This window comes from Camponotus floridanus, unplaced genomic scaffold, assembly GCF_003227725.1.
Source record: "Camponotus floridanus strain SB8 unplaced genomic scaffold, Cflo_v7.5 scaffold250, whole genome shotgun sequence".
In the NCBI taxonomy this organism is placed as follows: Eukaryota; Metazoa; Arthropoda; class Insecta; order Hymenoptera; family Formicidae; genus Camponotus; species Camponotus floridanus.
The window spans coordinates 38,973-61,151 of record NW_020229382.1 but is presented as its reverse complement, the minus strand read 5'-3'; the positions used below and the strand labels follow the sequence as shown (position 1 = coordinate 61,151).

Here is a 22,179-nt window from a genome sequence, read left to right as displayed (position 1 = left end):
TAATTAAGTTTTTATCATTACATATTTACTATTATAGATTTCATTATTATTGCATTATTATTTATTATAAAATAAAATTTTGTTTTACGTATGAAGAATCAAAGAAAATTTTAGAAGTTCAGATTTAATTAAAATAAAACATGCTGCAATTCTGTCATTGTATTAGATTTCTATCTTAAATAAAATGAAATCGAAAACTGTACATTTTCAAGAATATTTTAAATTTATCTTGTATATCATTAGAATTGAAGCAAACTTTAATAACATGTTATTCGATGACGTCTATGTAAATTAAATGTTACATAGTTGCATATAAAATCAGTGTTACGTCAAATGTTTTTGTTCTATTAATCTTTTAAATATTGCGATATTACTTCTGTAAATTCCTTTGGTTCTATGTATTTTGTACAAACACATAACATTATATTTATTTATTTTTATTAAAATAAAATGTATATCTTTCCTCGTTGAAATATGTTGGTCCTATTTCATTAGTCGATTACATATTATAGTTTTCATACTCTTAATTTTAATCACACTATACTTATTGTCAGTTTTATATCTAATTTTATATTTTTTACTGCATATATTTTTTTATTTTTTACTGCATATACCGACTGAATTATTGTACTGTACTGTCATCTCGATCTGCGCTCTATATGCTGGCCTTTTAATTGTTTTATTTTATCTTTAAATTTTTCATTTTAATTGTAATGCAAAAATGATCTATAAACAACAATATAATCTTTTACAATTTCTTTTTAAAATAATTTTTATTGTTTTTTTAATTTATCATGCAAAAAATCTTCTTCCTATAATTTATACAACTTATAATTATACATTTAATTAGATTAATATTTAGTTGATTTTGTTCTGTATCTCATGTGTATTTACTTTTGTTATTATGATACATAATTATTCTTTATATTAATTATATATTGATATTTTATTATATATTTATGTTATTATTTTAAAAATGTCTCTTTCATCATTTCAAAAATAAATATTATAATCACTTTATCGTAAATGTATTGTAACATTAGATCAACTTCACTAACTCTTTGTTTGGTGATTCTTTCTTCTTCAGTCTGAAATGATAAGAAAAGCGAGTTATCCCGTGGAAACTCATATTACAACGACCGAGGATGGATATCTCTTAACATTACATCGTATCCCAGGTGATAATGGCTCTCTACCTGTACAACTGCAAACCGGCTTTCTTGCAACATCCGCTATTTGGATTTTTCTTGGTAAAGAGAAAGGATTAGGTAACGCTCTTTTAATTAATCCTTATATATATATATATATATATACATATAAGAAATTATATTGTTGGCTTTTAATAGAAAACGAAAAGTTAGGAGAAAATAAGGAGTTTAAGAGAAACTATGGAATTTAAATGTCGAAAAAAATTTGCCAATGCATTCTAATTATGATACGACTTTTAACGCATCTTATTTTTTGAAAATTTTTTACATTTATCAGATTTTATACACATGTATATTTATTTATCTATTGTATTTATTTTATTTACCTATTTATTTTATTTATCTATTTATTTTATTTTATTTATTTATTATATTTATTTATCTATTTATTTATCTATTTATTTATTTATTCATGTACATACTTATATTTTATATAATTGCATGTTATATATTTACAATTATTTATTTCACTTATCAGACAATAATTAGTAAATTACACATCAATAGAATCTTAATTTATTATTGAAATAATAATAGCACATAAACATATCGTAAAATATATATGAGGATATTATGTATGAGAAGATAGAAATGTTAACAAACGTTGCAAGATATTCTTTTTTTTGCATTCTAGCTTACATATTAAGGGATCACGGATATGATATTTGGTTGGGTAATTTTCGTGATAATATTTACTGCAGGGCGCATATTTCCCTATCTCCGTCAAACTCGACATTTTGGGAATTTAGGTATTCGCATAAAATAAAAATAATGATATTCAGAAAATTATATAATAATAATTATTTGATTTAATTTGGCGTCAAACACAAAGATCTGATGAATATTATTATATATGTTTATTTATATATTCTATTTACTTATATATATCTGTGTACAATTATTTTAGATTGCATGAAACTAGAAATAGTCTCTATATAATAGATTATAAGCATACAAAGTATAGATAAAGAACAGATATGTAGATTATATTTTTTTGTTAATAAGATACATATTTCTTTTTGACAAAAAAAATAAATTTTCGAAATACATTATTTTTTAATATATTAATATAATTTTTAATAGATTAGTATATTAATTTTGCATTTTCTTCCATTTATGTGTTCGAATAAATTTCGACAATTCTCTTATAATTAATTTTAATATTTTACTTAATTATTAAAATTCTTACGAATTTTATATAAAGTGGCCATATAAAAAACCAGAAAACGCTCTATATTTACACATAAAAAATAATTATCTCGAAAACGTTGCATGCTTCGGAAATTTTCCAAAGAAAAAAGATGTTTGTTTTTAGATAAAAAATATCAAAATCTGTAGTTTGTTTGTGACGCGTGTCATATTATATAAATATATACATTATATTACATATATGTGAGAATATATTTTTATTATACAGGGTGTCCGTCGATTTTCGACCTAAATGAAATAAATAAGTAGATTGGCTCGAATTAAGAAGGAATGACCTGTATTGTTTTGGGATTGTCGCAATAATTAACGAAATATTAAATAAAAAAGATCGGCCAATCTGCGTGAGTAAAAGCGCGCGGCGACGAGAGTCGTCCCACCGTAATCCGATACTACGAGCGCGGCGAAGTGGTGGGCGGGTCGCTTTCCGAGACATGATGGTGGTTTGCGATATATCGCAATACCGCGCCGAAAAATGACCCGTCCCCCCTTTTCATGGCGAGAAAATGATGCGCTATCATTTCCACACCACCTTGCGGTAGATAGCATGGTGCGCTTTTTTTATAGTGGTTTCCCCCATAGGCCTATTCCACTCTTAATTTAAAAATTATTCAAAATGCTATTTACTATACGCTGAATATATCGTAAATGTAAAAAATTAATGGACAGTACCTTTACAAAAATTGATTCGTGGTTGAAAATCCCTCGATAAAATGTATTGCACACGTTGATAATGTGATACGATGATAAAATTCTTCAAGAATCCTTTCTTCATCTCGTACACGAAGACGCACTGCTGGACCGGTTATCCCGATATTATGCACGACACTCAGTTTCACATAATTATTGCACAACACGTAAAATTGTACGTCCACTTGGTTTTTGTGCACGGGACATAAATGATTCTTTAATTTTAGATGCAACTAAAGTAATCAAATAATACAAATTACATTTTTGAATGATTGATATTAAAGCCTTAATGGAATGTATTTTAATATAAATTTAATTTGTGATTAATTAATGTTATACGTTAAAAAATTTAACAGAAAATTTTCTCTGTCATTAAGAATAATACAGAAACTATACTACATTCTATGTATATTTAAAAAAGATTAAAGAAAGTTATTTTATAAAATGTGCATTTGATTATTTGAATAAGATTTAGAAGATATCTATGTTCGATCTTTTCGAAAAAATGCAGAAATCAAACGTAAATATTTTCTTAACATTGTATATCTTGTTTCTGATTGCCTTGTACACAATTGTAGTTTTAAATGTTAACGAGAAATTTTTCGATGATTTAAAATTATAATTAAAGAAATTTTTATAAATTATTTCAATCTTAAAATAAAATAAACAAAGTTAAAGGCTCCTCTAAATTAACAGATCAAAATGAATAGTGAAAGGCAGTAAAGAGCCAACGCAGTTGTAGGGCGTGGATAAAATAATTTCCAAAACAGCAATTCAATTTTAACGATCTATTCGCTTTATTCCAAACGTTTCGAACTCAATTCGAGCCTTCTTCAGTGATTCTAATAAAAACAAAGAAAAAATTAATCAATCAAATGAGACCAAAATAAAAACGCAATATCAATAAAATACAAAAGAGAGGAGAAAGCATAGTCACCTGCATGCATGGTCTATAGGAGCGACGCGACTTCGTCAAGGCTGATCCATCCGAGAAAACCCGATGCAAAAAGCTCTCTCAGCGGTACAAAGTGCGAAGAGCGATGCACTAACAAAATAAATATAATCAAAACTAATCACACATCTTAAAAAAGAGAGAAATTCATTAACGTTAGTCAAAGGCCACTCACTCACTCGGACAAGAGACGGACTAGCAGAAACGACACGAAATAATTGACACACTAACAGTCGAATGGGTCGATAATTCGAACGGTAACGATAATAATATCATAATGTGATCGGCAATAACAAACTATATATAGAGAGGACAAAGCCAATCAAACAAAAAACAACCCGTTAAATCTTAGGTATGTTTTCAATTATCGACAGACACGAAGTATTCAATTTTAAAGTGTCGCTTTGGAGGTTCAACGCATTCTTTTGGCGCTTAATATAAATCATTTCCGATATTAGTCTTTTTCCTAAAAACATTTCCTCATTTAAAATCTCAACACCATAGAAATCAAAAGTGTGATTAAGCGCTCTGTGTTCGGCAATGACGGACGTAAGATTCCTTCTATGTTCTTTGATCCTCGTCCTTAACAAGCGACCCGTTTGTCCTACGTAAGAGGCGTCGCAATCTGTGCAATTAATTTTATACACTATATTACTACGCGAATCCTTTCGTAAATAGTCCTTGCCGACTTTAATAAATCTGCGCAAATTGTTTATTCCAGTGTAAGAAAGCCTAACATTAAGATCTCTGACGCAGTATCGGAAATGTACTGATATGTTCTTCACATATGGAACATTAAATTTTTTGTGATCTTGCTTCCATCTCTCTCATCGTCAATCACACTCTCATCATCATTTAAAGCGTTGTCATGTTTGTTCTTAAATCTATGAAATAGGATATTAAGCCGATCGACAATTGTGTGAAAGATAAGAGAGAGCGGATATCCATTGTTCAGAAGGATGTTAACAACAATTTCAAGATTTTCTTTATGAAATTTAGGATGAGAAAGCCAGAAAACTTTATCTATTAAATCAATGATCGTGCCCTTTTTCTGGCAAAGGGGATGTCGCGACTCGAAGTGGAGGTACCTTCCCGAGAAAGTTGGTTTATAAAATTAAACCAATTAAATTCAATATATCCATTCTCTAAAATAATTGTGATGTCAAGAAAATTCAAACGGTTGTCAATACCCTCCTCAACAGTAAATTGCAACCTTGTGTGGAAACGAGTTAAAAGTGTTCAAGACAACATTGAGCATTGAGGAGGGAGCCGACAACACGATGTCGTCAACATATCTAAAATAAAAGGGAAGATCCATAGGTAGAGCCGCGATCGCCCTTAACTCTAAATCTTGAAGCGTGATCTCAGCGATAATCGGGGAAAGAGGAGAGCCCAATGAGCGTGCCAAATGTTTGTTAATAACAAACATCGTTAAACATAAAAAAAGTAGAATTCAAAATAAGGCGAACTGCCATTAGAAATTCATCGCGAGGTATCCGGCAATTAATTCCTATATAATCCCATCTATCAGACAAACTATTAATGGCCATATCCAAAGGTATGTTGGTGAATAGTGAGATGACATCTAACGAAATTAGTTTTATATCGCCATCAATACGTTTGCCATTAAGTCTCTCGATTACTTGCGCGCTATTAATAATTTGGCTTTCAGGTCTCGGAATAGATTTATAAATTATGTCATGTAAAAATTTAGCGAGACCATAAAGCGGTGTGTTTTTAGATGAGACTATTATGCGTAACGGGTTATTTTTCTTGTGAATTTTCGGCAGCCCATAAGCTCTCGGTAAAACGTCTGTACAATTTAACGATCTATACTTCGTAACAGAAATGTAATCACGAGCTCTCCACCTCGCCAGCAGTTCATGTAGACTACTAATCAATTTATTAATCGGGTTCTTATTAACTACTTTATACGTGTCTTTATCCGCTAACAAACTAGACATATTAGCTTAAAATAGCTGTCCTTATCCAACGCGATTGTTATGTTGCCTTTATCAGCTGTCGTAAACAAAATATCTAGATTATCTTTAGTGAATTTTTTTACAGCGTTAAAGGAGTTCAAAATAATTTTATCGACTGGAGACACATGTGGAGTGGAATTATGGAAAATGTTTATAATAGGAAAGGATCTGTTTCTCAAAGTCGTACGAACATCCACGGGCAGCTTGTCAATGCTATACTCCACATTCTTTAATAATTCGACGGTTGTTCTTTCCTTGTCAGTAACCGGTAAACAAAATTTCTCTCCCAATTGTAGTAACAATTGAACATCGTGCGGTATAGTCGAAGAAGACAAATTAACAAACCATTCGTCTCTTAGTTCTAAGACAGGAGCAACCCGTGGCGAGAAAGAAGATGGATCCTGGTCAATACGTATGGACGAGGAAGAGGATCGGGGATTGAAGGAAAAATTCACGTTGTTAAATTTTGACAGAGGTTGACTAGCCGAAGGCATCATATCTATAGGTTGGCCATTCGGAACCGAACAGAAATACCGAATCGGACGAATATCTCTCTGTGTTTCTTTAAGTTGTTTTTTTAACAGCCAGTTAAACTTCCTGTCTAGTTTCATGCTTTCATGGAAGTAAAAAGCTCGTTGAAATCTATTCTGTTTAACAAAGAAATTATTACAAATATATACGGGTAAACTATTAGATATTAGTCGAGCCACAAAAAGCAACTCATGGCGCGAAGTCCGAACGTGTCTGTACGCATCCCTAATTTCGTTCTTCAACATGTCTATGATAAATCTAGACTTTAAAATAACATATCGTCTATGTGACACAGAATGGTATAAATCATTGTGATAACGATTGCAAAACTTCAAATGTTGTAGTATTACCTTGTGACTAATACATTTCCTCAAAAATACAATGCGTAGGTTTAAACTAGATAATCGTTTACTAATTCAAATCCATTTCTTTAAATGAGATACACTTCCTAAATCGAAGTAAAAACTAACAAATTGAAAAAAGGTTGAAAAACGCATATTTTCGGCCAGCGTAATATTAAAATAAAATAAACAAAGTTAAAAACTGTTATTTCAATCTTATAAGAGAAAATGCTTAGAAATTTATTTATTTTTTTATTATTACCGTCGAAAGACATAATTACAAGCAAATTATCATTAAGAAATCTTCTATTTCAGATGATAATGCGATTTTTTTTTCACAAATTTCTACTAAGCAATTTTGTGAGATCTTTTTTAATATATGGCAGCAAGCAGAACATACTCAAAGATATCTACGTCAACTTGTTTTTTATAATTTTCGGTTACGATCACGAGCAGTTTAATTATGTGAGTAATAATTTCGCAAATATATGCATATCGCAAACGAAGTACAATTTTATATCATGATGATCGAAGCTTCGATCATCATGTTCGATTAGAGCGATCACGCTTTAGATTAAACTTTGTATGTATGTTTTTATTAGTTTTTATTTATTAACATTTGTTTGCTTTTTATAGCATCTGCTACCGATGATATTGAGTCATTTCCCAGCCGGCGGTTCGTTTAATATAGGGGTGCATTATATACAGTTATTCCAATCGGGCAAATTTCGTCAATACGATTATGGTCGTGCGAAAAACATACTGATCTATAATTCGATAGAACCTCCGGAGTACAATCTAACAAATATAACGATTCCGATCGCGTTATTTTCTGGCCCTGGCGACTTGCTGGATAACACCATGGTAAATAACGAAAAAATAGATAATAAGAATATAGTTATAATAAATATTAAAAAAACACGTATTGATTATTTTACATTAATTGTGTGCAAGTACATAGAAATTTGCACATAGAATTGAACAGATAATTTTAAAAAATCGCATGTTATAATTCACAAAAATATTTCTTCAAGCATATAAGGAGGTTGTACCATTTACTGCCCAACATAGTGGACATTTACCAAGTACCGTGGCGCAATTTCACGTAGACTTTGTATTTGCTAAGGATGCGCCAAAACTCGTATACGAAAGAGTCCTCAAAATCATGAGGATGGAAAATTCAAATAACATTACATCAATAATCAAAGATGAATGTTACGCGTTAAATCTTTATAATAATGGGTACGATTGATGATTGTAATCACAAGTCTATTGAAATTTATTTTAAAATATGTATTTATAAAATATTAATAAGAATTATCAGAGACTTACAAGTAAACCTACGGAAGTGTCACTCATCGATTTTAATGAAACTTTGCACATTTGTAGAACTATGAAAAATATTTGATACGTATTTTTCTTTTATCACCCAAGATTTGCTCTGGAGGGTCGAAACTATCCTTTAAATGTAGAGGATGGATGGATTTTATGCACCAGGTGTAATAAATTGAATGTTCCAAGAAATTAAATACTTGTAACGAGTTTTTGGGATTGCTGAAATTAAATCTGATGTTAATATTATGGAAATCAAAATGGCCGATCCAATGTGGCCACCAAATATATAAAAAAGTGTTCTGTTCGGCTCTGTAGGGTATGGAAATATTGTAAAAAAAATAACATGATAAGAAAACTAGCGTCTATAGCGGATGGTAAAATGCCTGAAAAATCCTTTTTAATTGTCCGCGAAATTTTAAACGAAAAACACAGCATATGCATATATTTTACTTGGTGCATTTAACCAAGATATAGATTCTCATTTTTGAGAAATTCTATAAAACCCTTTTTACCCCCCTGAAGAGACGTAGACGAGAAATATATCGGGGCGAAGTCGCTGAATCGGGAATCGAACCCGAGTCTATCGCTTGCCGGGCGACTGCTCTTACCACTGAGCTATTCAGCCCCACACCGATACTACTCTCGTCTATTTGTTTATAACTATGGAAAATGAAACGCGATCATTTCAGCTAGCGCGTGAATTAAACTAAATCGAAAGGAATTAGGCTCGTTATATATTAAATAACATGATAAGAAAACTAGCGTCTACGAGCCACAGCGGATGGTAAAATGCCTGAAAAATTCTTTTTAATTGTACGCGAAATTTTAAAGCTCGTAGACGCTAGTTTTCTTATCGTGTTATTTAATATATAACGAGCCTAATTCCTTTCGATTTAGTTTAATTCACGCGCTAGCTGAAAAGATCGCGTTTCATTTTCTATAGTTATAAACAAATAGACGAGGGTAGTATCGGTGTGGGGCTGAATAGCTCGGTGGTAAGAGCAGTCGCCCGGCAAGTGAAAGACTCGGGTTCGATTCCCGATTCAGCGACTCGCCCCGATATTTTTCTCGTCTACGTCTCTTCAGGGGGGTAAAGAGGGTTTTATAGAATTTTTCAAAAATGAGAATCTATATCTTGGTTAACAATAAAAAATGGGGGTTCCCGTTTGAGATTTAAAAGTTGCCCCCACCCCACCCCCAGGGGAGCGGGGACGGGGTCGATTTTGGTATCATTCGACGGCCCTCTTCGACAGGAACAACTTTTATTTTGGATATTATTCGTAAAATGCGTATTTTTTGAGTTATTTCGATTTGTCAGGTTACATGGGACACCTTATACAATTATTTATTCTTTACACAAATTTAATTATTAAATTGAGGATTAAAATTTCTCTTATTTCAATTTACCCTTTAATATTGTCAAAAAATAATTAAAAACGATCTTATATCGCTATCTTATTGTCGCTCTCATATTCAAAGTTAAAATATAAATTTCATAACATTATAAAAATGTATTTCTTATGGAATAATTGCTTAATTTTATTTTAAGAAAAAAGACAATTTTGCTGCATAGTTTTAACGTATAAAACAATAATTAAAATTTGTCATAAAATTAAATGCGGAATTTGAATTAAAATTTTAAATAAAAAGTTAAAGTGTTAAATTTGAACTGAATTTTTAAATATGTATTTTTATCTCTTTTTAATATCCCGAATATGTATAATAATAAATATAATAAAATATATATTTAATAATAATAATAATTATTATTATTATGCATATGTATATGTTTAATAATAATAATAACTACGTAGCTTTAATAATAATAATATATCCATATATATATATATATATATATATATATATATAATATAATATATATAATATAATTTAATATAATATGTATTCCTATACATCGCGACATTTTCACATGGTCCATTTTTTCTTATTATTTACTAAACTACTCATGGATAGTGTGAAGTTGATTGGGACCGTGTATTTGATGTTGTTTTGCTGTTATTTCTCTACACTGATAGATGTCAATCAATTCGAGCCAAGTATATTCACGGAGAGAATATCTTGGATTTGGCCGAACAATATCAAAGTCAATCGCGATGTAGTATTCGATACGGTAAGTGTGTCTTTAGAACTTATTGAAATTAGGATAGAAATTTTTATTATTTGAATAGTTTTCTTCAACGTTGTAAAAATATGATTGGAAATGATCTTATCGCCGCTCTTGAAAATTTGAATTTAAATTTCACAAAATATACATCATTGTTAATTATGTCTGTAATAATATTTAAATCTTTTTTTAATTTTTAAATCTATTTTAATATTCAATTGTTAGTATATGTTTAATTATTATAAAATTATATATATGTTTAATTATTATAAAATTCTTCAAATCGTTTCTACTCGTTATTAATATATTCTGAAGTTGACATTTTGAGTCGTAATCTCGTCGACATCTTTACTAATCTTGGTGCGCAATATTTAGAAGGTCAAGTTTCGCATATTAATAATAAATTATAATAATCAAAATAATAATAATAATATATATAACAATAAATTACAATAATTAATAATATATTCCAATCGCGCGAGAAATGTAATAATTTATAATTTGGTGGAATCATTGGAAACTCAAGGATTATTTTTTCAAGAATGCGAAGAAACCCTATATGTGTATTGGACATATACAGGGTGATTCATTTTAATTTTAACAGACAAATATTTTGAAAAATATGCGAGATACGAAAAAATGTTTTAGACAAAAGTTATATGGTTTTAAAGGAGACATATGATGGTGTCATTAATTTGACCATAAATAGTTACTTGAAGATCACGTCAAAGTCACCCTCAATTTTTTAAATAGAACTGCCTATTCTTTATTACGTATTCTTATAGCTTATCTCGAGATCTTCCCAGAACACTATAATTAAATTAGTTTTCATTAAGTACTTTCCGAGTTATAAGGCTTAAAATTGTTTCTTAATACATAAACCATAAAATATTTTGTAAAATATTATTTTTCGATTACCTTACTTTAATATTTTTATGTAAAAAATAATGAGAGGAATTGATTGGTGTAATAACCGCGGTGTTCGCTTTATAAAGCTGCAGTGTAACGATACGAGTGCGAAGTTTAAATATTAGATAAGAAGTGGTCGAAGGTGGGAAAAACCTGACATGATGCGCTGATGCGTGTCGATAGATACGGAATGGGAAAATTAGTGCAAATACAAACGAGAATACAAGTACGATCGAAAGAGAGAGGTTCAATGTTAATTTCTTCGATGCCAGTACGAGGGCAATAGCCAGTGCGTATTCGCGAGTGTACTGTGTGTCAGTGTGCGACAATATTTCTAAGGAATGTTTATTTACTTTAATTCCACCTTAATTTAATTCGAAATTTAATTAACATCTTCAAGAACGCAATCGTACGATCCGTTACAATTAATAAGCAAAATAGTGACCATGAGACAAATTCATTTCGTCTGCAAATCTAATAAATAATATTAAATTAGTGAGATGTTATTGACAATTGAATTATAATGAAAGATAAATATTGTGTTAAATTTTAGCGGTGGCGTAATCGCTAATTCAATGATAAATTATATTTTAATATTATTTACAGTTAGTAATATTTTCATGTTATTTATAATTAGTGATTAGTGCAAATTTGAATGATACATGTTGGATTAAAAAATTGATTGAAATTTGTATATACGTCACTCTCGCACAATCTATTTATTTTCTTTATGATACACACATAATATAATATAATATGTATTCTTATACATTGGGACATTTGCACATCGTTCATTTTTTCTTATTATTCATTCAAGCACTCATTAATGGTGTGAAATTAATCGGGATCGTGTATTTGGCATTGTTTTGTGGTTATTATCTTGATTCTACACTGGTAGATGTGAATCAACTCGAGCCAAGTGCATTCATGGAGAGAATATCTTGGATTAATTGGATTTGGCCGAACAATATCAAAGTCAATCGCGACGTAGTTTTCGATACGGTAAGTGTGTCTTTATAACTCACTGAAATGAGGATTGAAATTTTTATTATTTTAAATAGCTTTCTTCAACGTTGTCAAATATAATCGGAAACGATCTTATCGCTGCCCTTTTAGTGAAAATTTAAATTTACATTTCACAAAATATACATCATCGTTAATTATGCCTGCAAGAATATTTAAATCTTATTTTACTTTTGAAGGCTGTTTTAAATTCAATTGTTAGTATCGTTTAATTATTATAAAATTCTTTTGTTTTAAATATATGCAGTAATATGTAAAATTAAATAAATTTGTAAAATTAAATAAATTTGAGCATATAAACGTTATGCTTGCCCATACACACACACACACACATGCACGCACACAGAAAGAAAAATTGCTGAAATTAATTTGCTTATTTTTAAATGCATATAGAAACCAAAGAAAGTAAAATATCTCTTAATAAAAGACAGTTAGCAGTTTTATTTATATATAAATAACGACAATCAGTGATATTAAATTTTATAACATTTATAAATGTTGACAATCTTAATGAGATAATATATCATTTTTCGAACTAATTTTCTTTCAAAAACTGTACATTTTCAAGAATATTTTAAATTTATCTTGTATATCATTAGAATTGAAGCAAACTTTAATAACATGTTATTCGATGACGTCTATGTAAATTAAATGTTACATAATTGCATATAAAATTAGTGTACATCAAATGTTTTTCTTCCTTTGATCTTCGAAATATTGCGATAAACTTCTGTAAATTCTTTGGTTCTAAGTATTTTGTACAAACACATAACATCCTTATATTTATTTATCTTTATTAAAAATAATTATAAAACGTATATCTTTCTTTATATTTATTTATCTTTATATAAAATAATTATAAAACGAATATCTTTTCTCTTTGAAATATGTTGGCTCTATTTTAATAGTCAGTTACATATTATAGTTTTCACACTCTTAATTTTAATCTCGCTATACTTATTGTCAGTTTTATATCTAATTTTATTTTTTACTGCATATACCGACTGAATTATTGTACTGTACTGTCATCTCGATCTGCGCTCTATATATCTTTTAATTGTTTTATTTTTAAATTTTATCTTTAAATTTTAATTGTTTTATTTTTAAGTTTTATCTTTAAATTTTTCATTTTAATTGTAATGGTGCAAAAATGATCTATAAATAATAATATAATCTTTTACAATGTTATTTTAAAATAATTTTCATTGTTTTCTAATTTATCATGCAAAAAATCTTCCTATAATTTATACAACTTATAATTATACATTTAATTAGATTAATATTTAGTTGATTTTGTTCTGTATCTCATGTGTACATTTGTTATTATAATATATAATATTTTTTATATTAATTACATAATAATATTTCATATTTATATTATTAGTATTATAAAAATATTATAATCTCTTTCATCATTTCGAGAATAAATATTATACACACTTTATCGTAAATGTATTGTAACATTAGATTAACTTCACTACCTCTTTGTTTGGTGATATTCTTTCTTCAATCTGAGATGATAAGAAAAGCGGGTTATCCCGTGAAAACTCATATTACAACGACCGAGGATGGATATCTCTTAACATTACATCGTATCCCAGGTGATAATGGCTCTCTACCGTACTACTGCAAACCGGCTTTCTTGGAACATCCGCTACTTGGATTTTTCTTGGTAAAAAAAAAGGATTAGGTAACGCTCTTTTAATTAATTCTTCTATATATATATATATATATATATATATATATATATATTTAAGAAATTATATTGTTGGCTTTTAACGGAAAACGAAAAGCTAGGAGAAAATAAGGAGTTTAAGAGAAACATCGGAATTTAAATGTCAAAAAAAATTTGCCAATGCATTCTAATTATAATACAACTTTTAACGCATCTTATTTTTTGAAAATTTTTTACATTTATCAGATTTTATACACATGTATATTTATTTATCTATTGTATTTATTTTATTTATCTATTTATTTTATTTTATTTATTTATTATATTTATTTATCTATTTATTTATCTATTTATTTATTTATTCATGACATACTTATATTTTATATAATTGCATGTTATATATTTAGAATTAATTATTTCACTTATCAGACAATAATTAGTAAATTACACATCAATAGAATCTTAATTTATTATTGAAAAAATATATTAGCACATAAACATATCGTAAAATATATATGAGGATATTATATATGAGAAGATAGAAATGTTAACAAACAACGTTGCAACGTATTGTTTCTTTTTGCATTCTAGCTTACATATTAGCGGATCACGGATATGATGTTTGGTTGGGTAATTTTCGTGGTAATATTTATTCCAGGGCGCATATTTCCCTATCTCCATCAAACTCGACATTTTGGGATTTCAGGTATTCGCATAAAATAAAATAATGATATTTAGAAAATTTTATAATGATAATTAGTTAATTTAATTTGGCGTCAAACACAAAGATCTGATGAACTTATATATGTTTATTTATATATTTTATTTACTTATATATATCTGTGTGCAATTATTTTAGATTGCATTGATCTAGAAATAGTCTCTATATAATAGATTATAAGCATACAAAGTATAGATAGAAAACAGATATGTAGATTATATTTTTTTGTTAATAAGATACATATTTCTTTTGGACAAAAAAAATAAATTTTCGAAATACCTTATTTTTTAATATATTAATATAATTTTTAATAGATTAATATAATAATTTTGCATTTTCTTCCATTTATGTGTTCGAATAAATTTCGACAATTCTCTTATAATTAATTTTAATATTTTACTTAATTATTAAAATTCTTACGAATTTTATATAAAGTGTTCATATAAAGAACCAGAAAACGCTCTATATTTCCACATAAAAAATAATTATCTCGAAAATGTTGCATGCTTCGGAAATTTTCCAAAGGAAAAAGATGTTTGTTTCTAGATAAAAAATATAAAAATATCAAAATCTGTAGTTTGTTTGTCATGCGTCTCATATTACATAAATATAATCATTATATTACATATATGTGAGAATATATTTTTATTATATATTATACTATACTATATATTATGACTATATATTATGACTATACTATATATTATGATATATAATGCATATTTGCATATTTTATGACTCTATATCGGTTAATTTTTGATTAGCCTTAACGAATTGGGCATCTACGATTTACCCACGATGATTACATATATTACAAATATGAGATCGCAACCATTGCATACCTACATTGGTATATCTATGGGCTCAACTTGTTTCTATATAATGGCGACAGAACGTCCGGAAATCGCTCAAATGGTGAAAGTGATGATGAGTCTCGCACCAACAGTTTTTCTTAACCATATGACAAGTCCGATACAATATTTGTTTTTCTTGAAAGATTACAAAGTAAAATACTATTAATTAATTAAAATAATTTATTATTACGTAATAATTATATGAAATAATATATTTTTAGCAAAACAAAGAAAAATAATTATTTTACATCTCGTTCTTACACGATGCACGCTATATAATTTAAAGTGAAAAAATAGAGTGACATAAATAATTCTTTAATTTTAGATGCAATTAAAGTAATCAAATAATACAAATTACATTTTTAAATAATATTAAAGCCTGAATGGAATTTATTTTAATATAAATTTAATTTGTGATTAATTAATGTTATACGTTAAAAAATTTAACAGAAAATTTTCTCTGTCATTAAGAATAATACGGGAACTATACTACATTCTATGTGTATTTAAGAAAGATTAAAGAAAGTTATTTTATAAAATGTGCATTTCATTATTTGAATAAAATTTAGAAGATATCTATGTTGGATCTTTCGAAAAAATGCAGAAAAAATCAAACGTAAATATCTTCTTAACATTATATATCTTATTTCTGATTGCCTCGTACACAATTGTAGTTTTAAATGTTAACGAGAAATTTTTCGATAATTTAAAATTATAATTAAAGAAATTTTTATAAATTATTTCAATCTTATAAGAGAAAATGCTTAGAAATTTATTTATTTATTTTTTTATTATTACTGTCGAAATCTAAAGAAAGACATAATTACAAGTAAATTATCATTAATAAATCTTCTATTTCAGATGATAATGGGATTTTTTTTTCACAAATTTCTGCTAAGCAATTTTGTGAGATCTTTTTTAATATATGGCAGCGAGCAGAACATACTCAAAGATATCTACGTCAACTTGTTTTCTATAATTTTCGGTTACGATCACGAGCAGCTTGATTACGTGAGTAATAATTTCGCAAATGTATGCATATCGCAAACGAAGTACAATTTTATATCATGATGATCGAAGCTTCGATCATCATGTTCGATTAGAGCGATCACGCTTTAGATTAAACTTTGTACGTATGTTTTTATTAGTTTTAATTTATTAACATTTGTTTGCTTTTTATAGCATCTGCCGTTGATATTGAGTCATTTCCCAGCCGGCGGTTCGTTTAATATAGGGGTGCATTATATACAGTTATTTCAATCGGGCAAATTTCGTCAATACGATTATGGTCGTGCGAAAAACATACTGATCTATAATTCGATAGAACCTCCGGAGTACAATCTAACAAATATAACGATTCCGATCGCGTTATTTTATGGCCCTGGCGACTTGTTGGATAACACCATGGTAAATAACGAAAAAATAGATAATAAGAATATAGTTATAATAAATATAAAAAAAACACGTATTGATTATTTTACATTAATTGTGTGCAAGTACATAGAAATTTGCACATAGAATTGAACAGATAATTTTAAAAAATCGCATGTTATAATTTACAAAAATATTTCTTCAAGCATATAAGGAGGTTGTACCATTTACTGCCCAACGTAGTGGATATTTACCAAGTACCGTGGCGCAATTTCAATCACGTAGACTTTATACTTGCTAAGGATGCGCCAAAACTCGTATACGAAAGAGTCCTCAAAATCATGAGGATGGAGAATTCAAATAACATTACATCAATAATCAAAGATGAATGTTACACGTTAAATCTTTATAATAATGGATACGATTGATGACTGTAATCGCAAGTCTATTAAAATGTATTTTAAAATATTTATTTATAAAATATTAATAAGAATTATCAGAGACTTACAAGTAAACCTACGGAAGTGTCACTCATCGATTTTAATGAAACTTTGTACATTTGTAGAACTATGAAAAATATTTGATACGTATTTTTTTTTTATCACCCAAGGTTTGTTCTGGAGGGTTGAAACTATCCTTTAAATGTAGAGAATGGATTTTATGCACCAGGTGGAATAAATTGAATGTTTCAAGAAATTAAATACTTATAACGAGTTTTTGGGATCGCTGAAACTAAATTTGATGTTAATATTATGGAAAATGGCCGATCCAATATGGCCACCAAATATATAAAAAAATGTTCTGTTCGGCTTTGTAGGGTATGGAAGTATTGTAAAAAAAATGTTAAATTTGAATTTTGGTGTTTCTCAAGCAGTTACATTTAAAGGGTTGTTTCAATCCTTCGGAGCAAACCTTGCCGATAAAAAAGTATGTATCAAATATTTTTCATAGTTCTACAAATGTGCAAAGTTTCATGAAAATCGGTGAGCAACACTTCCGTAGGTTTACTCGTTAGTCTACTTTTAAGCAATCGATTCAGTGAGTTTTAGGTTTTTTGGATCGTAAAAGAACTATATTATATTCTACTTAATACTTTGCTATAATTGTATATCTTCCCTACAATAATTCTATATATAATTGTATATATTTGTACATAATTAAATTTCTAATTATATAAATTAAAATAATATAGATGTCAAAATAAATTGCATTGCTATTACAATTACAAAATCTTGTTTTAGATACTAACATTCACTTCTCACAGTCTTTAAAGAAATTTACGAAATGCGGTAAGACGGACTTAGAAAGAAAAATGTTTAAACAGAGAGGAAGATATATTTCTCTGTGCTAGATAAAGAGTTAGCGACAACTTTGTATAAAATAGCAGATAAAAATTTAATTCAAACGATTAATAATATTATGGGATTTTTGTATAGCGTACGAGCATTACTTTTATACGCCTTTTGCTACGCTATACTTTCAACAATATATCTTCAACATATGTATTTTGCAATGTTTTATAATCGTGTGACTAATAACGCGATAGTGCTTCTTTCTTTCAACTCATAAAAAGTGATCTTGAAAAAAAGAATGATTCATTCCAACAGTAAATGCCGCGAAAGCGGCATCTCGTATCATTTCTCTTTTTACTGCTTATTGAATCTCTCATTGATACAATGAAGTTGATGATCGGAATCGTCTATGTGCTATATTTTTGCGATCATCTCGATGCGAGGCCGACAAATATGGTCTTTGATCGAATTACGCTCATGGAGGAATTGATATAGCTTAATTGGAAATGATCGAAACATGCCAAATTTAACTCTGATTTTATTCTTTACACAAATTTATTTATTAAATTGAGGATTAAAATTTCTCTTATTTCAATTTACCCTTTAATATGTCAACAAATTGTGAGATGAACGTGATACCAAAGAAAAACCAAATTACGCGCCCAGATTATTGTAGGGTACATGACCCTGGTACGCCATGGAAGGCGGGGGCGCTGGCAAGACAAGAGGGTAGTGTTGCGTCAGCGTGGCGTCAGTCGGCATATATACAGAGGGAGAGCGCGCGCGGAAGAAGCGACCGCGTGTGTCGAGGTAGCGTGGCGTCGGTCCGGCCGCACAGTTTTAAGTGTACCTCTATCAAATAAATAATGTTTCATTAAGTCGAAGTACATGATTATTGGCCGCTCGACAATCCTTACAAAAATCAGAAGCGGGATTAGGACGCTAGCACACGTAAGGAAACTTAAGAAACTCGAAGAAGTTGCGTCAGCCATCTTCCGTTATTGGTTGAGTCGCCGCGTGAGAGACACGTGCTATCGTTACATACTCAGAAAATCCGAAAAAACGGTCAACGAACGGAACGAAATCACAATGGATCCGAAGAAGTTTTCGATAACTCAACTTAAGGCCGAATTACGAAGACGAGACTTGCCGGTGCACGGACGCAAGGTAGATCTCATCGCGCGTCTGGATAAAGACGACACGAGTGGCACGTGGATGAATTCCGTTGCTTGCGCCGAGTGCCCAACGACCGCCTCAGATAAGGATCTATCGGACGAGGAAGTAGCATTGACCGCGAACGAAGAAGATGACGGTAACGAAGAAAGAACAATAGAAGGCCCAAGAGAGAACAGAAATCGTGACCGCCGAAATAGCGATGAATTAGAGCGCCGTTATCGCGACATGCAACTCGAATTTGAGCGTCGTGAAAACGAACTCCTGAGAAGAGAGTTAGAGATCGCTAGACGGGAGAACGAACAACTACGAAGAGCCACACCACCTGTAGCCGAGGGGGCACGCAGAACAGAGAACATCACCGCCATGTTGGAACTAGTGGGATTCTTCGACGGAAGTGCAGGTACGTTTAGAAAATGGGAGCAACAAGTCCGTCAATTGTGTGCAACCTATCGTCTCGATGATGACCGTGCTAAACTGCTCGTTAGCAACAAAATAAAAGGAAAAGCGAAGAGCTGGTTTCAGGCAGAAAACACGATTGCCATGACTCTTGATGAAATAATGGACGGCTTCCGGAAAATGTATGATCATCGTCCGTTACGTGTAGCCATGAGGAAGAAATTCGAGGCAAGAGAGTGGAAACCATCCGAGAATTTTGCAGATTATTTCCACGATAAAATAATCTTGGCAAAAGACGTTCCTATCGACGAAGAGGAAATGGTCGATTATTTAATTGATGGCATTCCGAGTGACCATCTACAAGACTTAGCACGAATGAAGGAGTTCCAGAAGAAGGAAGATATGTTACGAACCTTCGAGAAAGTATCCTTGCGAACACCTGTGAAAAACAATACGAAACGAGATTCACGACCGACGGGAAAGCACGACGTAAAATCAGCTGATTCACAAAAGGATAATGAGAAAAAAGGAGAAAATCAAGCGAAAAACGACGAAGGAAAACTGAAAAATCCTCGTTGTTATAACTGTAACAAACTAGGGCACATCGCTTCTGACTGTCGTCAACCTAAGCGCGAGAAGGGCTCGTGTTTCAAGTGTGGTGAGATGGGCCACATATCCAAGGACTGTCCAACGAAGACTACGTCATCAACGGAGGTTGCAGTTGTCAACGAGAAGGAAAATCCAGTCTACTCCATCTTCGGCTGCGAGGAGGACGAAGAGACATTTTTTAAAGACGTCGACTACGAAATAAACTGCACAAGTCTTCCCGATACAAATCATAAGATTAGATTAAACACGCTAATGGATTCAGGTAGTAAAGTCAGTTTTATAAAAGAGAGTTTCGCGTTGAAAGAAGCAGTAGAATCTTTCGGTACACACTCGGGAAATTATCATGGTATAAACTACTCACCGTTACGGATTATCGGGTATATACGGCTGAATATCACTATCGATAACGAAACAAAAAATAATATAACAACACTAGTTGTTCCGGATACGACTATGGTATACCCGGTAGTGTTAGGTCGCGACGTATTGAAGAAATTCGGTCTGGGTCTGAGGAAACTGGAAGTTCAAGTGATAGATGAGCTGTTGAACGTAGAAGTAGATAATCCGCGCGACACGGCATTAGATTCTCTTGGTATCAATCCCGAAATATCTCGTGAAGCACAGATTAGTTTGCGAGAACTCTTTAGGTCGGAATACGTTGAGCCCGCAAGGTCTATTAGTCCAAAAGTCGACATGGAGTTAAAATTAAGCCTGACGAATGAAACCCCATTCCACTTTAACCCACGTCGAGTCTCCGTTTCTGAAAAGGAAAAGTTGAGGAAAATATTAGACGATCTCCTGGAGAGGAAAATCATTCAGCCTAGTAAATCCGAATATGTTTCCCCTATTATTCTAGTAAAGAAAAAGAATGATGAACTCCGACTTTGTGTGGATTATCGTGTGTTAAACAAAGTCCTGCGTCGCGATAATTATCCTCTTCCGTTAATAGAGGACCAAATTGACGTACTTAGAGATAAAAAGTATTTCAGTATTCTTGATCTGAAAGACGGGTTCTTTCATATTCGAATCGCGGATGAATCGATAAAATATACTGCATTTACGACACCGTACGGGATTTTCGAATATAGAAGAATGCCTTTCGGACTCAAAGTAGGACCGTCGAGATTTCAGAGATTTGTAAACGAAGCGTTAGTAGAATTGATTAGATCCGGAGACATTGTCGTATACATGGACGATGTATTGGTCGCAACCGTTACGTTAGAGCATCACTTTAAGGTCTTAAAGCAGTTGTTCAAGTGCTTAGTTGATAATCTGTTGGAGCTCCGACTCGATAAATGTCAGTTTTTATGCACAGAGATAGAGTTCTTAGGTTATCGTATCTCTAAAATCGGAATTCAGCCAAACAAGTCAGGGATTGAGACAATCGAGAAATATCCAATTCCACAAAATTTGAAAAGTCTGCAATGTTTCCTCGGGATGGCTTCGTATTTTCGAAAATTTATTGAAGGTTTCTCCGTTATCGCAAAACCACTTCATGAATTACTCCGTAAAAACGTGGAATTTAAGTTTGGGAAAGAACAACTAAAAGCGTTTCAGATACTTAAGCGAAAACTGCAGGAAGCACCTGTACTTAGTTATACAGTCCTCATGATGAGACGGAACTTCATACAGATGCTAGTTCGCACGGTTTTGGCGCCTCTCTTATGCAAGAAGAAAACAGATATGAAGTTTCACCCGGTCCTCGTATTTTTTCAAAAACGGGCGACCGATACTGAAAGCCGCTATCATAGTTTGAATTAGAACGCTCGCAGTTATCTATGCA

The 22,179-nt window shown here is 30.6% G+C and overlaps 1 protein-coding gene, 1 non-coding gene and 1 pseudogene across 2 annotated transcripts; 2 read left to right on the top strand and 1 right to left on the bottom strand.

Annotated features, from left to right (window-relative positions):
• Positions 1 to 8,798: 8,798 nt before the first annotated feature.
• Positions 8,799 to 8,870, bottom strand: Trnaa-ggc. Its single transcript has one exon. It is a non-coding gene; the product is annotated as a tRNA-Ala (tRNA).
• Positions 8,871 to 11,827: 2,957 nt separating this feature from the next.
• Positions 11,828 to 17,388, top strand: LOC112638159 (annotated as a pseudogene).
• Positions 17,389 to 19,103: 1,715 nt separating this feature from the next.
• LOC112638147 lies at positions 19,104 to 22,157 on the top strand. Its single transcript, XM_025409270.1, has one exon. The coding sequence runs from the start codon at positions 19,104 to 19,106 to the stop codon at positions 22,155 to 22,157; it is 3,054 nt and encodes a 1,017-aa protein (XP_025265055.1).
• The last annotated feature ends 22 nt before the right edge of the window (positions 22,158 to 22,179 follow it).

Excerpts from the sequence above, each read along its gene's own strand:
- LOC112638147 (XM_025409270.1), top strand. The coding sequence starts at position 19,104 with ATGATTATTGGCCGCTCGACAATCCTTACAAAAATCAGAAGCGGGATT.